Consider the following 17,461-nt stretch of genomic DNA (forward strand, 5'->3'; position numbering starts at 1 on the left):
AATAAAAATCTTTACCAGCCATGGTGCCATACATTATATCTGAAACTGCAAGGAAAGTTTTTAGAGGAAATAATTGTGACTGAGCATCAGCAAGAAATATCTAAAATTATTTAGATGAATATCTGAACTGTCAAATGGCAATGTATATACCAGGGATCAAAACAGTCAGTGTCCTATATTTAGACTAGCACAATTAATGCTTCTGTGATTAATATGCCTCTAACAGATAGATACAAAAAATAAACAAAGAAGGGAAAAAAAGAAAAATCAAAATGGGCAGAAATACCATTCTCCCGAAAACAAAGTAAATGAAAAGCCAGCTACCTGAGTACTCCAGAAAAACAGCAATGCACATATTTCCAGCAGCAAAAGATCTGAGACCTCGAAAGCCAGCAGCAAGAACATGCACCATTTCCAGAGACAGGCAAAAGTGAATACCATTAGATTATTGTCGCCATTAGAGTTTGAATACAATAGTCTATTAATTTTTCTTAACTAATTTGATAAACTGCATAGTAGTCCAGGGCTGAAGTGTACAAACATGGACAAATTTTAGATAGAGTCTAGGAGAAACAGCTGTACAGTTTTGGTTTTATTTGGTCTGCCTTTTTAAGCATCACAAAGATGAGTCCACCCCAGGACTTCTCACAGCATGTAGAAATCCCAAAAGCCTCCCTTTGATCTAGGAAATCTCTCTAGCTGATCACATCACCCTCACAATATCTGAATGCCTTACACTTGTTATCTTCCAACAGTCCCATAAGAAGTAACTTAGTATCTTTATATTATAGATGGGAGTCAAAGCTATACGGAAGCTGAACCCAAAGCAAAAGCCAACCAATAAGATAAAAAGATCTAGATACATTTAAGAGCTTTAAATACAAGACTGAATGATTCAACTAAAACATTAGTACTTGTACAGCTATGCAAAAATCAGTGGTGCCAGAGTAATTGCTGCTCCCACCTGTCACACCTCTGTAGACAGCCAGTCCTTTCACCAAGACAAGTAAGTTACAGTCCAAAATTGAGAGCCTTTAGATCACACAGGAATTCTTTTATACAGCAAGGAATTCAGTCAAGTCTTTGACTAATGAGTCTGTACCTAGCAGAGACACAGTGAAACATAGGAGGAGACTTAAAGAACCTCACAACCAACCACTGACTCATGACATGGACAAGGCCATACCATTCTGCACCATGCTAATGACTCATAGGATAAGTTGGGAGTCTGCCACAAATAAAATTCATCTTTAAACATTTTTTATTCTACCCGCACACCACCACATTTGTTAGACTAAAAATGAGTGGTTTTGCATGTGTCTTCCTCTTTCCTACAAGAAGACCCTGATCATATCACAGCTTATTGGTATGTGTAACTTGACACAAGTCATAAAATTAGGCATATGCTCAAGTCTTCAAAGAACTTAGAAGGAGAGAAGTAAAGATGCGTTTATGACCCATGGCAAAACTGCTAGCCAATGAGCTAAGGAGAAAAAAAAAGTCAAGTTACAATTATTTACAAACTTTCAAGAAAATACTATGCCATGAAAGTCCTCAATAAGTTCAGTTATAATATTCTGATAAATGTAAACAACCTAAGTCTTAAACTGCATGCTTAATTTAACGCTCAAAGAAAAGAACAAAGATATGTGAAATGTAAATATCAAAATCGTAATTTTAACATGCTATTAAACAGTTTTGATTTTTCAAGAACTAAGAATGGGAAACTATACTGAATTACACCAATATATAAAATACAAAGAATAAATACACAATGTGGTTTCTTAACTTGTCCTATAGTCAAAAGGATGGGGATTTCATCATACATGGCTAAAATTTAAATCATTTGGACAAATAAGATAAGTATATGAATTTTAAATTGTGTTTAAAAACATTAACTATGTCACAAAAGAAAGGATTTTAAAAGCAGAATATCAAAACCTTAAATTAGTTTAGCAAGATTCACAGAGCATAATCCATGTCGAATTGAAAAATATCTGTAAGAGGATATCCATACTTTGGCATAATTTATCACATCCATCAAGTCAAGGCCCCCTTCTGACTGCATTTAATCTGTCCTTGGAACAATGGGAGAGTTACAAGAGTCATACAACTGAATAAAAGAAAAGTTCATTACTGAAGTGGAAAATTAAACCTATTTTTCATATTGAAAACATTTACTAACACTCTTAAAATGGGTGTTAACTTCAATTAAAAAATGTCTGTTTAACATACCTCCATTTATGATGGCAGTCATCATATTTTCAAGTAAGAGTATCTGATTTATTTCAGTACAGTATTTCATTTACAGTGCTGAAAAGTTAAAGAATGAAACCTTACACAAGCATAACAAAGTTTATGTCTCAAAAACCACGGTTTAAGCTCTATTTTTACACTTTAAAAACCTATGATTGTTTTAAATCTTACTGGAAAATCTGGATAAATTAGTAAAATTAAAAAAAAAATAGTGTAAGAAGAAAATATTCAAATGTTGTTAAAACACAGAAAACTGCGAGAAATATCAGAACATAACTCATACCTAGGAAGAGCTTTTCACTGAAAAAAGGCAACTCTTGGAAAAGAATGCCTTCTGCAGCCTCAGATACACAACTGAAGAACTACATTTCAAACTTCTTACTCTGAAGTACCAAATAGAAATATAAAAATACCTACAGTTTTTATATTCAGGCTTTCAAATGAATCCATATTTATACCTGGAAAGAAATAAAAGTCAAACATTCTGAAAACTTTGAGTTTACCACAGCAGTCTAAACTAAAGACAGGTGGGGAAAAAAAAAACCTTAACATGAATCACTCTTGCTGACGTCACCTAATGAAATACATTATACTTGGGATTTATCTTATTTTCAATAACTAAAGAGATGATGAGTTTTACACAGTAAGTAATCCAAACCAGACCGAAATAACTATGAAGTGAATATATTCTGATACTTGTAAACATTTACTTAAAATGTAAAAATACAATTTTCCATCCTTTTGGGGTTTTGTCCTTCAGTGAATTAAGTACCTGTTGTCCCTTTTAATTATTCTTTTCTCCTTAACCTAAGCAATTTGTCACAATTCAAGGGTTCGTAGGATTGGCAGATAAGAGGCAGTGTCAGATTAATTTAAACAATAAAAATGAAAGAAAACAAAGCAACTTCAAACCCCAAATTCTGTCTTCCTGAAAAAGCAGAAATGAAGCACACACATATCCTTCTTCAAAATCCCAGAAGTCTACCACCAGTGGTTTTTGCAAAAGAGGTATATATGGTCCTTTGTGTTGCCTGACTGCTTCTCACAAATGCTTTGCACCAAGTGCTTTGTTTCACTACTGTGCATTTAACATGCTGCCAAAGTTGGGCAAGTCCTGCTCCACTCATTCTCCTAACTCTAGCTATGCACTCCTGCCACTTACCTTGGACCAGATCTCATGAATTGGTTCAACAACCTGAAACTAACTCACTGAAGCACTGAATTGCTTTGTTATAGAAACACACTTGACTGGCTTCTCCTAAAGCCACAAAAGCCATTAAATTTGAAGCAAACAAGACAGAGGAAACAGGTGCAAAAGGTAACAGCAAAAGGGGAGAGGACAGCATTGCCCCTTTTAGCAGTAATTTGCAGTTTTACCATGACAGGTGAAACAGAATGCTGCTGCCTTAGGAGGCAGCTCCACAATAACCAAACTTGATCTAAACTGGGCCTGCTCTTCCACTGACCCTAGCACTGAGTCAATCATGTGGGGCTACTAAGAAGGTTAAGGAAAAATGACTCAAACCACTTATTAGTTTTCAGGTGCTTCAGCTCTCCATTAAGTGGTTCCCTGAGACACTTCATGAGTGCTATTGCCAGCAAAAGAGTTGCAGCAACCACAACATTGGTTCCCTTAAATCACCATGGATCTGATCCTTTGATCTCATTTAACTTTTCCACTAGTTTCTAAACAAGGAAACATCTCATGATTTAGCTGTGTCTTGGAGGTAAAGCCTACTGCCTTGGTGCATTACTTCTCTCTGTTTATCATCACCCAGGGTAGGTAGACAAATAGGTTTGAGTTAAAGAGTGCTAAGAACTGCAAGATCATTCCTGCATTTAAGCTGACAGGCATTACTTTGTTAACAAAATAGAAGACACTATCCAGCATATTAATGAGTAATCAGAATATTAGCTCTATCATAGTTCCATGCATAGTAAATTCTACCTGGAGAAAGTAAAATACTTTTCAATTTTGCTTGAACCTCTCCACCTTGAAAAGTCTTCAAAAAGAAAGAATTCAACAAAAGAACATAACTTAGGAATGAGATTTGTGCAGACAGTACAAGCTTTAAGGAGTTGACCACGTAAGACAAAGTTAACTGTCACTCATTTCATTATTTCAACTGAAATAAGAAGGTTCAGCTGCTTCCTCTTCCATGTTTACCCTCATCCCTGCTCCTGCCTGAATACCTTCATCTCATAGCTTGCATCAACACAGAAATAAGTTAACCAGACTTCTTTGTGAGCAGGAAAGAGGGGGAGACAAAACAACACTCACCTTTTCAGGAGAATTAAGTTTTATGATACAAAGTCTACTTTGCTTTTCTACTTTAGGAAACTGTATTGTCACAAAAGAAGCTTTATAGCAGAACAGAGACAAATAAATGCCAAAGCTTAAGTTTTGAAATAAACATAAAAATTCAATTGTAAAACATCTTGCCATGCGGAATCAGCCACTTTTTATTCACTTTTCATCTTTGCAAAGTAATCAGATCAAATGCTATTGCCATCTGAGAACACATTCCTTAGTGTCCTAAGCAGATCTCACATAAACTTCAGTTATTTTGTAACAGGAAATGGGGGGATGATAATAGACTTATTTGGGAACCAAAAATGTGTTAAATGTTGCTTAGATATAGACAGCCAGTGTAATTAGATATTTCTAGCCTAATAGAGCTACATGAACAGATACTCATGGCTTTAATACCCAGAAAAAATAAATCTATACACCAATTCTAAATGCTCGAGATTAAGGTAATGAAAACATATCTATAAATTATCATCTGAGACTACCAACTTCTTAAGCAATGAAAACACATTCTTAAATATAAGGTACCCTGAATACATTAAATACAAATCTGAATATAATTTGTATTCAAGTTTAATAAAATCAATGTTTAGAACATTTTTCACAGTATATTCTTGATTTTACTCCCAACTCTTCTCCCTGACTTTGCCCATGCAACCTTAAACACAACAGAAACATATAAAACAAGATTTGGCAGTACGCAAAATAGAACCAAATAATGTCTTTGAAGATACAGCTCTGAAAACTTTACTCTGTAAACCCCGATTATGATAATGACTAGTACAAAGCAGACATAAATCATCTGCAAATAACTGACAACTTTCCTTGAAGAGTAACTCCAGCCTGAAGTTACATAGGATCTCGTGTTAGTACCATTATCCAAATTCTAGAGTAGAAAAAAGTGAGGTTTTGATCTCCCAGTGGAGTTCAATCATACTACATCCTCCTCTCTGCACAATCTGCGATGCCACTGCAGTGGTTTGCTCTTGTAAGCACTGCCTGTGGTACCCTTGACCCTGAAAAAATGGATTTTCATTAGAAAATAATGAAAACTCATAGTATTTCTGTCTTTTCAAATTTTCAAAATTTACATTCATTGCATCTAAGTTGCTTGCTAATGCAGACTACTCAAATGTACACACAGGACTTTGGGAGGAGGTCAGAACACTACAAATGTAAGCACTCATGGTTTGGTTGTTTTTTTCTTTTTAACAGAATGAGTTTGCATTAGAAAATAAGTTTTTCAGAAGAGTACATTTATGTTTTAGTTGAAAAAGTTGAAATTGTCAGTTTTCATAACTCATTATTCTGTAATTCCATAAAGATTTTCTATATTCAATGCATTATATCCATTCACTTTATTGCTGCCTTAAAAGACAGCTTTAAGTCTATTTATATGCATAATATATAGTTACTGTCTTACATACTTATTCAAAATGGCTCAGAATAATTAAAAAATAAACCAAATCTTTGGAATTTCCATTCAGTAAGAATTTAAATTTCTTGTTAGTATCACTTGTTTTACATACCAGTGTTCTTTCAAGAACTACAGATTTTAAAATAAAGTATATCTTGGAAGGAATCTGAGATACAGATATCCAGCAGTTCTGCATTTGCCACGCTTTTTGATATCCGTATACTGAGCAGGTCAGATAAAGTACAACTTTATTCAAATGGTCTACAAATTTTTTCAAGTTTATTTATAAAAAACTAGGTGCTTAGCTACAGATTATTAAAAAAACACCCAAACAAATACAAACTAACCAACCAACAAACCAAAAAAAAACCAAACCCCAAACAAAAACAAACAAACAAAAAAAGAAAATTGAAACCTAAGAGTAAGATGGCAAAAGTCTATTTTTATTTTAAAGAGCTCTAGTGCTGGTCATATTGGAACTGCTTGAGTTCATCAAGATTCAGAGTTCTATAAATATCTAAAGGATCAGGGCCTGCAAAAAGCCCCAATAAAAATCTATATAAAAGAACAGTGGAGAGAAATACATTGAAAAATGTATTAATATTGTATAAATCACTATTTTTAGCTCTGTGATTATTTCAGATTTCCTGCATTACATTTAAAAATAATTCCTGAGATGTCTTAATTCTTATGACACTTATTTAACAAATCTATTCATGGAAATCCTCTGTTTCAAAATGAATGTTGTTATAATTGTTCTAGATCTAGATGGAGACAAATGACAGACCAGCTGCTGTAATGGAATTTTTAATGAAATTTGCACATTTCTGCCTGATTACTGTAGTGATAGGACAAGGGGTAATGGGTTAAAACTTAAACAGGGGAAGTTTAGATTAGATGTAAGGAGGAAATTCTTTCCTGTTAGCATGGTGAGGCACTGGAATAGGGTGCCCAGGCAGGTTGTGAATGCTCCATCCCTGGCAGTGCTCAAGACCAGGTTGGACAAGGCCTTGGGTGAGATGGTTTAGTGTGAGGTGTCCCTGCCCATGGCAGGGGGGTTGGAACTAGATGATCTTAAGGTCCTTTCCAACCCTAACTATTCTATGATTCTATGATTGAGAATAGTACTGTGATCTACAGACAAACTGTTCAAAAAAGATGCAATCCTTAGGTCTGTCTTTACCTTTTAGGAAGAACTATCCTACTCTGCACAGATCTTTAAATGTTTATATTCTAAAAGTGGTACATTGTCAGCTGTGTATGTCCTTTGTTTCAAAAATGCTTTGTCTCTTCTGTAAAACAGATTGGTGTCTAAAATGATAAAAAAGACTTACTAATAGATAATCTGTCCCTAAAACTACAGTCTAAGCTTAGGGCAGACTTTCTGATCTCATCTGATATTTTATTCTATATCTCACCAAACACCAACTCTATTAATTTAAATATCCTTACTCACTGGAGTCAAGAAGGCAATCTCTAGATTAGAAAAACGGGGCCTGATCTTCAAAAGAACTCCACTTTGGATACCTAAATGGCAAGATTTTGAGGTGTAATTAGTATTCTGCAGCTTACATGAACAAACCTTTGCTACCGAATTCAGCACGAGCTGTTTTCTTTCACAGAACCTTTAAAATTCTGATTTTTTTAAAAGATTAAAGCAGAAAAATTAAAACACAAGTACTCCACTGTGAATTGCTTCATCTTCTAATGCTTGTTTAAATATTGATAAAGAAGAGTGTGTAGAAGGGGTGGGTAGTGCAGAAGGGCTGGAAGGTGTTCTTACCTGAACTTCTACAGTTTTCAAACTGAGTTGTGCCAAATAACCAGTAGCACAATTTGAATCAGAAATGAATCAGATACAAAACCCCACATACTATTTTTAGGAACACATGGTTAAAATCACAGAATAGCAAAACTCTTATTTCAAGTATTTCTTTTCACTCTAAGTTATTTAGTCTTTTAAAGTACAAAGCTTTTTAACTAAATGGTTATACTTCTTTAGTGTTTAGATCTTTTTGCAGTTGAGAAGGCGCTGGTTTTGCATCTCACTTAGTGTTGACTGTATAGACCTACTTGCACCACCACAAGAACCTCATTTCACATCAACCAACATGCTGCTGCATTATCAACATGTAAGCTCTGGCCACACAAACACTTATACGTATTCTTAATGCCAATACACTAAAGCCACTTGGTCACCACTGTAACATGGACAGATGTTTGATATAAGCCAGAAAGAGTAACTGATTTTTTGCTATCAAATATATATGAAAGACAGAACTTCCTTTGACTCACAAACCATAGACAGAGAAGTTTACGTTCAGGACTAACTCCATGTGTGATATTTTTGCTACTTAACTCTGAGAAAAACAAGTAATTGGTATCTAATGTTATTGTAGCCATCTATGCTTTTAAAGCATTCTGTCATTCTTGCACACACACTAATTAGCTATTTGTGCGCAGTTGGAAACCTTGTTAGGAATATTAGACTAATCTGGCCCCAACAGAGTCAACAGCAAAATACCCATTAATTGGACAGAATCACATCCCCTGTCTCAGGCACACTCCCAGGCATTCTGTTCTAATAATTCATGATTCAACCCTTTTTTTTTTTCTCATGCAAATGTTCACTGCTGTAATTTAAGCTCATTACTTCTTGCGATTTTCATAGAAGACCTAGAGGAAATTTAGCTGTCTTCATCTTTTACACTTTTGAACTCTTATCACAACAGATCTCTTCTGCACAGTCATATCAACCCCAATTTTATCATCTATATTAAAAAAAATAGGCAAACAATTTCAGGTAAGAAAACATAGCAAGACAAATATATTTAGAAAAAGAAAGTAGATCCCATTTTGGACCTACTATCTTTATATCTACGATAATATACAGTAAAACATTTTAACAATGGTCATTTATCATGTTCCTCAAGAGAACCAATAAAATGCAATGAATACACATCCTCTGATGTTGCACAGATACAAAATGTATAGTTTGTTTACAAACTAATTACTGAATGTAAAATGAAGCAACATTTTAAAAAAATATATTGGTAAAGGTCCAAAGTTTACATTTTCTAAAATATTATGTTCATGTTTTATTTACAGACCAGCTTTCAAGCAATTATTGGCATTTTAAGATAACTGCTCAACCTGATGAGTACATGAATAAAATGAAGCTGTAAAAAAAGCCAAAAAAAAAAAAAAAAAAAAAATCAAAATTCCACAGAACAGTTCCAAAACCACCATTTTCGATTTCAAGTTAGAAAAGCAAGATGTGATCTACCACATGGCAACTTACCAGAAACTGGTCTAACGCTTTCATATGCTATAGGTATTGCAAGTGACCAATGTTACCCAGCCACATGCCTAAGAGTGCAGGTTTTTGCCCATTCCAACTTCAAATGAAGCTTTGACAACTGCTGTAGTATTTACAAATTTAAAACAAAGGCTCCATATCCCTTTGGATTACATTATGACTGTTACTGTGTTTTCTTTTGTTGACTACACACAGCAGAATGCAATCCAAAGACCACTTACTTTGTTGAACCTCTGAGTTAGCAGTTAAACTAGCAGCATCTACCCAGCCTGTCTAGGAAAAAACAAAAAAAAACCAAAAAACCACAAAAAAAAAACAACAAAAATCAGGCAACTGTATGTAACAGGTATTAGTGAACACTGTTTCTGGGTCAATTAAGACTGAAGTCTCTCACTGAAGTCTCCCTCTTGCTGAAAGCTATTGTGTTGGAAGGCAGGAGTTCTTAAATTCAAACAGGACCTATTAGCTGGTGTGACCAGCCATGACACACATGCTGAGCTGAGCACTGTGGGCAGGTATGCAATCGCCCATGGCTGTGCTCTGCAGCTCTGGAGGTCTGGCAGTGATACCCTATCACTCGCCAGTACAGCTAGTCCTCCTCTGCTGTCAGAAACACTGTGGTGACAGGTTAGGTGAATAGAAAGCTGCATAATAAAAACTACAGCCTCAGGCTGTACTAGCTCGAACTAATTTCTACTGGATCCAGGTAAGGAACATGTCTCCTCCATGCTGCACCCTTTCTGCCTTGGGGCTCTGTCCCACCTCAGGGGATCTGCATAAAAGTGAGCATGGGAACAAATGAGGCAGACTCTTTCCCCACAGTTAACACTGGTGAATGCTGTGACCCTTCTGCTTTACTAGCTAGGACCACTGAATAATGCATTTTCTTCAGGAAAGCAAGTATTCCATTAAACTTGACACCCTGATTACAGTAAGAGGATATCTGAGGGAATGGAATAGGAAGCAATTTAATTTTGACCACTATCCCCCCTTACACTCTGTTGTATCAACCCCTAGCACCTACATTAGGTGAAAAAAGGAGGAATTAAAAAGCTTAGGGAATAAATGTCTGTTTCTCAAAAACTGTAGGTGTAACACCTTCACAATTATGAAAATCAAGTATTTCTTTTCCATGTCTGTTATTTTCTGAGATGTCAGCATTTTCAAACATAACTCACTGATTTCGACGTCTGCATCGTACGCAGTATTCCATGCTGGATGAAACAAAACATCAGCCAGTGATGATCCCTGTTTTATAGAGAACTTGATCTCATTCTCATATTAAATCAGGTATTAGTGCATTATACTGCTAATGACAGCAACATACTTCATATTCTAAGAATACCCATCTCTGAAATGTTTTAAAATGCCTAACCAAGCAACGCTATTTGTTACTATGTAGCATTCAAATCCTCTAAAAATGTTTTCTTGAAAAGATAATTCTCAGTCTAAATGCATACCAACAATAGATTTTGTCCAATTTAATTTCTTATATTATTTCTGATACAGTTTCTGCTTTAGCTTTTAACTGCAAGCTATAGTTTCTAACTGCTGCTCTGCTTCAGCAGCCATAGCTGCTGCCTGTAACTGTTCCGTTTCACTCTGGATGGAATTGGCTGTTGTAACTTGTTTTCTTTCACTGTGCATATTGTTCTCATGCCTTTTTAGATCAGATGCTTTAGCAAATGCTTTAGTGCAGGAACTGCAGACAAAAGGTTTCTCTCCTCGATGTCTTCTTTCGTGGTCTTTGAGGTGGGACTTGTGCTTGAAAGCTTTATCACACATATGGCATGCAAATGGCCTCTCATTACTGTGAACCCTTTCGTGCTTTTTTAGATCTGGTGCACGAATAAAAGACTTTCCACATACATCACAACTGTAAGGCTTGTAACCAGCGTGTATTTTCAGGTGCTCTTTCAAATGAGCTTGTGTGGTAAAGCCCTTCGTACACATTTCACAAACAAATGGTCTATCTGCAGTGTGTAGCTTTTCATGTTTTCTCAATCGTGCTTCATCAGAAAAGGTCTTACCACAAGCCTGACATACAATGTGTTCCCTGTGACCGTAAAGCAAATACTCAAACTTCATATCTCCAGCTGCTGTGGTCCAGCCTGGTGTCTGTTCATCTTTTACTTCACTTATGCCATCATTAAATGTCAAAGTCTGAGGGGTCTGAGAACCCAAGTCTTTTGATTCGGTTGTTTCCATGGGCTCTACTTCTTGGCCATAGCAGTTGACTTTTCGAACCTCTTCACTTCCCAACTCTTTCAGGATTGCCTCTTGCACTCTTAGGGTAGTGGTAGGTGATTTTCCATCTTCCTGACTTGGGGGAGTTCCTTCCACCGTCACATCTGAAGGACTGTCATCATGATCTCCAATTTCTTCTACCTCATCATCTTGGGTATCATTAGGTTCCCCCATAGGACGGTTTATTTTTAGACAGTACTTGGTCTTGGACTGCGTGTTCTCTTCAGGACTAGATACATCACGTTTCTGAGAGCAGAGTTTATCCAGAAATCGAATACCAAGAATCTGGCCTGAAGACATCATCAAATTTACATCCTCCTTCTTAACAGAAATCTTTGCAGTATACATGTAATTGAGAACCTCCTCAAAAATGTCAGAACGAAGAAAATCTATTTCTATTACTGATGAACTGTCAACTTCCAGTTTTTTGAAAAGCTTTTTGAAGTAGGTACTGCAGGCAGCAAGCACACACCTGTGTGCTCGGAATTTAACATCTTCAACCACGATAGCTATGTCACAAAATTCTCCTTCCAAACGTTGTTCATTTAATGTTTTCAGGAACACAGTTTTGTGATCATCGTCATTATATTTAATGGTTTCAGACATACTGATGAAAAACTCCTGTAAAATGACAAAGGAAAGTTTTGCAATTTTTATAGAGTAGTCAAGGTCATAAAATCCCCAAAGACAATGTCATTTACACACTAAAAGAATTTCCAAATCCTTTTTTTTTCTCAATATGACCAGAAAAAGCCTTTCAGATGATAAAAGCTTTACTCTCAAACTTTTTTTAAAATTGTGAATAAATACAGGTCTTTTTCTAGGTTAGACACTTTACAGTGATTTATAAAGGACTTTTTTTTTGTATGAATAAATTACTCGTTTCAGATATTTATTGATTTAGTTATCCAAAACTGTAAATTTCCTCTGAGAAGTTGTAATTCCCATCTGCAAAAGAAGTCATTTTTACAGCTAAATGACTGCTAATACTAAAATAAGGTATAAGAAATACTCTAAATGTATCAGCATAACAAACAAAATGTGAAATAACAAACACAGGCCTTACCATGAACAATGTGGGAAATCTTCTGAACAAATGATTATTAAATATTTGGCAGATTAACTCTCACAACAGGCCACCTTCGCCCTGAAAGACAGGAAGATAATAACATTTTAAGCAATTATAAAATCTATTCAAAAATTGGTTTCAAATTTGTGTCTTAAAACACAGTGTTTCCAATTATTTTAAATTATACAAAATGCACTGTTAAAATACCCAGTTAATCTGACAGGTTCTAGAGACAACTGCATAAATTGATCTGAAAGTGCTGCGGTCATAAACCATGTGTTTACTTGCCTCTGGCTACTTTACTTCCCTGACTCCACATCCCTGCTACTTACTTTGCACTACATCTAAAAGTCTGAAAAACTCCTCAACAGGAATCACCACCACTAACCCAGTAACCAACCCATCAAGAAGGTGGTGAGTCTTCTGCTGAACCAGTGGACTGAGCTGGCTTAGCAGAGGGCCTGGCAAGCAGACCAAGCACCCGAAAGGACAGCAGACTGGGCCGTGGATGGGGGTGCATTTCAGGACCGGGGAAAACGACACCAGAGATACCAGATCTCCAAACAATCATACAAACATAGAATAGTTTGGGTTGGAAGGGACCTTCAAAGGCCATCTAGTGCAACACCCCTGCAATGGGCAGGGACACCTTCAACTAGATCAGGTTGCCCAGAACCACATCCAGCCTGGCCTTGAATGTCTCCAGGGATGGGGAATTCACCACCTCCCTGGTCAATCTGTGCCAGAGTTTTACCACCCTCATCGTAAAAAAATTTCTTCCTCACGCCCAGCCTGAATCTCCCCTCTTTTAGTTTAAAACCATTACCCCTCGTCCTGTTGCAATAGGCCCTGCTAAAAAGCTTCTCCCATCTTTCTTATAGGCCCCTTTTAAGTACTGAAAGGCTGCAATATGGTCTCCCTGGATTCTTCTTTTCTCCAGGCTGAACAACTCCAACTCTCTCAGCCTTTCCTCACAGGAGAGGTGTTCCATTCCTCTAATCATTTTTATGGCCTTCCTCTGGACCCTCTCTAACAGGTCCATATCTTTCCTGCACTGAGGACTCCATAGCTGGATGCAGTAGTCTAGGTGAGATCTCACCAGAGCAGAGTAGAGGTGCAGAATAACCTCCTCCGACCTGCTGGGCGCACCCCTTTGGATGCAGCCCACTGTATGATTTGCCTGCTGAGCTGCGAGCGCACAAGGGAGATGCTTAAACAGCAAAAGGATAACACAAAACACATAATTGAAACTATTCAACCCCAATCTCCCACAGGCATCTAACTGTGATAGAAGCAGGAAATGCAGCAGAGAGGAGGGAAACTTAATATATGGTTGAGCAGAAACCCTCCATCACCTGACACAGAGCTATTGAGAGCTCCTTTCCTGAAGTCTAATCTTTCCTTGGCCATATACAAAATGGAAGTAGGTGACAGGCATACAACTTCCACCCACAGTGCTGGGTGTTTAACATGGTATGGGCACACTTGGCTCCCTACAAATGCCTTCGCATCTCAGCATATAGTGCACTGGTTACAAAAAAAAAAAAACCACAAACAAAACAAAACAAAAAACCCTAAGGAAAGTAAAAATTCTTTTCTTAGTCCTAAATAATAATATGTTAAGATAGCCAAATACACAAATATTTGAAATACACAAAGAAAAGCAAACCCAAAAAAACACTGTGTTCATTTTTCTTGGCTGTCTGGGTCTACTGTCCCAGGAAAATGCACCAATCCAGCACCAAACACAGCAGGACAAAACTATTTCAACAGTGTCCGTTTATAGAATTCTTTGCAAGGTGGGAAAAATGCTTTCTTTTTAAGCAAACAGCCAAAAGTCACTGTTGATAATCTAGCAGCAATCCCACCCTGTTTTGTTAAACGATATGCAATTTTGATGCAATTCTGCTGAGACTTCTTAAATCAGAACGATACAGATGTAGCAATTGGCTGAAAACAGTTTTGCAGAGTAGGCAGGGGCATGTAACTGTTGCGAAAAAGAGATACTACTCTGCGAGAAGAGTAGGGCAGGCACTTGACCAGAGTACCTCCAGCACCGACTGAAGCCAGGGGGTAACTCCCATTGCAACTACGTTACTTATTCCACGGGGCGATTCTAATTATTCCTGCACGCACACTTTACACACTACCGTTACCACCGCAGGAAAGGGGAAAATATGTCCTGTGTTTTCCTATATACCCGGTAAAATAGTTTTGGCAGCTCCTGCAGCTGCCGCCTGAGACAAGCTCGGTGCCTCACCGCGGCAGCTCTCCCGGCTCTGGAGCGGCGCTTACCGCCCTGCCTGTGCCCTCAGAGGCAGTGAGGCGCACGCCCGCTCCATGCACCCGCCACCGAGGACGCGGCGCAGGCGGGTTCCCGGCAGGGCGCAGCCCATCCCAGCCGGGCCGCCGCCACCCGCTCGCCGCCGCGGCCACGAGAACCCGCGCCGCCACCGTCGGGATCGGGCGCGGCCCTGCGGCAGGGAGACGGCGCCCGCGAGCAGCAGGCGGCCCCTCTCCAGAGCGAGCCCGGCGCCACCGCCGCCCCGCGCCGCCTCACGGGACTGCGCGGAGCCGGCGCCTCCACCTCCCTCGCTCCTCCCTCCCTTCCCCTCCCCAACGGTTCTCGCGCGGCGCCCGCGCCGCCGACAGGCCGCGGCCGCGCGCCCCTTTGTTGCGGCCGCCGCGCGGGGAGCGCGCGCCCCAACGTGCGCACCCATCGCTGGACTTGTCCTCGCCCTCCGCCCCCCACCCCCCACCCACCGCGCGCGCTGGAGGCAGGCGCACGACGTGCTCCGGGCTGCTGCTGCTGCTGGCGGCGGCGGGCGCGCCCGCGGCGCCTCCATCTCACCCAGCGCCAGCTTTAATGGGGCTGATGGAGGCGGCAGCGGCAGAGCGCGGGGTCTGGGAGGGTAGCGCGGGCGCGCGCACCGCAACGGCGGTCCTGCAGCTGGGCGTGAGGGGAGGAATGGGGGGGTTGGAGGAATAGTGAGAGGGCTCGCGCTTACCTGCCGCCCGCGCGCGCGCGGACCCGCACTTCCCGGGGAGCGCGGGGGGCTGCCGGTGCCGCTGCCGCCACCAAGCGGGAGGGGGCCGGGGATAAGGGGGGAAAAGGAAGGGAGGGAAGGATGGAGGGAGGGAGGAGGGGGGAATTTGGGGAGGGGGAGCCGGGGGGGGGGGGGAAGGGGGCGTCCGCGCGCGTCTCTCGGATCGTCACCGCCGCCTCCTGCACGAGCACCCAGTGCGCGCGCGCGCGCCGGGGGCGGGGGTACGTGCATGCGCGGTGCGGGTAGGGCGCGCCTGTGCCGGGGAGCGTGGGGGAGGCGGGGGCGGTGGGGAGAGAGGGGACTGCGCCCGCTCCATCGGCCTTCTCGGCGGGACAGCATCGCAGCGGCTGGGCGGAAGAAGGGGAGCTGGAGCCGGCGCCGTGGGGCCTAAGGGCTGCCGTCGCCGAACGGGAAAGCCGGGCGATATGTTCCACCCGCGCCTGCGCTCGCGTGTGCGAGACCGGCGGCGGCGCTCCCCTCCTCTCTCCACCCCAGCTGCCCGCCCGTTTGGCGGCGCGCGGCGCGGGCTCGGCTGAGACGCGGGGAGCGAGCCGGGAGGGAGCGGCGCTAGGAGGGGCGGGGCCGCGCCGGGCGGGCAGGAGGCGGCGCTCGCTCGCTCGCTCGCGGTGGCGGCGTGGAACGCTCGGAGCTCGCGCCCGCAGCGCCAGCGCCGCGGCTCTGAGAGGATCGTTGGGGCCCGCGCGGCCCGGGGCGGGGAGGGACGGGGGGGTTAAAATGCGGTTGGCGGCGGCCCCGGCTCGGGGTGAGGGCTGCACTGGGACACAGGTCTGTGGTCAGATCTAAGGGAAAAGCCGCTGCGTCTCCTTCGCCATGTGCTCCTCGGGCAATGTGTGGTGGCCCGGTCTGTACTCCGGGATCTGGGGCAGTGAAGCTACCGCTTCATCCTCATATATTGCCAGGGAGGCAACGGCTGTAATGGACTGGACCTGGGGCTGTGCAGCCTCCGAAGACTAGGAGTGCTCAACTGCTGCAGGTGTCCTTTCTGCCGTCAATGCATCCAAACTCTGGGTCATGGCCTGCTCTTCTGCAGGTTGCTGGCTAATTCCCTGCACCCCAGACACAGACTGTCCCATAGGTTCCCTATCAATGCACCTGACTGCATGCTGCACAACTGTGTCGGTTGCTGTGAGGTGCTGCAGAGCAGGTGCTGGGCCCTGTGTATGTACTGCTCTGTGTGTGAGCCTGCTCACCAAAGCCAGTAGAAGTTGGTGCCTTTGACTTCATCTCAGCCACATCCCTGAACCGGAACTTCTTCAGACTGTGCCTGGATATAACCTGCAGATCTGTGCAATTTTCTGTGGGGCTGTGCTGCTGTGTCTTGCTTGCCAGAGCCAGGGGAACCTCTGGTGCTTTTGACTCCTTTTCGACCACATCCCTGAACCAGATTTTTTTTTGTGGTGCACCTGGATGTGACCTGCAGAAGAGTGTAATTTTCTGTGGGACTCTACAGTGCAGGAGTCTGGCTTTGCACATGTGCTGCTGCAGCCAGGTCAAGTTGGTCCCTGTGCCACAGGAGCAAGTGGTGCGTGGTTCTCCTCTTGTTCAAGAGCTTCAGACATGCAGCTCTTCTCCACATCTCTCAAGGCTTCATGTTGTTGGAGTGGATGGCTAGAAACTGTGCAAATGCCTTCTGGTGCAGGCCCAGTGACTTGCTGTTGAGGCAGCCCTTGATGTGAGCGGGCAGCATTGCTGGGTTGTGCTCTGCCACTCTCCCCAAGTTTCTCCTCTGGAAGCACTAGTGCCCCCATGAACATGAGGATCAGGTGCAGGCTGA

At 41.5% G+C, this 17,461-nt stretch overlaps 1 protein-coding gene across 2 annotated transcripts; it reads right to left on the minus strand.

Annotated features, from left to right (window-relative positions):
* Nucleotides 1-5,124: 5,124 nt before the first annotated feature.
* Nucleotides 5,125-15,752, minus strand: ZBTB14 (zinc finger and BTB domain containing 14). Of its 2 annotated transcripts, XM_061448721.1 has the most exons (4): nt 15,628-15,752; nt 12,617-12,697; nt 11,173-12,171; nt 5,125-5,583 (listed from the first exon to the last, which is right to left on the minus strand). In XM_061448721.1, the coding sequence occupies exons 2-4, from the start codon at nt 12,617-12,619 to the stop codon at nt 5,443-5,445; spliced, it is 1,143 nt and encodes a 380-aa protein (XP_061304705.1). In that variant the 5' UTR covers nt 12,620-12,697; nt 15,628-15,752; the 3' UTR covers nt 5,125-5,442. The 2 variants fall into 2 exon arrangements, with proteins under 2 accessions (XP_061304705.1, XP_061304704.1); XM_061448720.1 differs by lacking the exon at nt 5,125-5,583 and having other exon boundaries at nt 8,320-12,171.
* Between the last annotated feature and the right edge of the window lie 1,709 nt (nt 15,753-17,461).

The sequence above is a fragment of the Pezoporus flaviventris genome, unplaced genomic scaffold (assembly GCF_033815535.1).
Source record: "Pezoporus flaviventris isolate CSIRO_AGI_PZ_B2104156 unplaced genomic scaffold, CSIRO_AGI_Pfla_v1 ptg000007l, whole genome shotgun sequence".
NCBI lineage: Eukaryota > Metazoa > Chordata > Aves > Psittaciformes > Psittacidae > Pezoporus > Pezoporus flaviventris.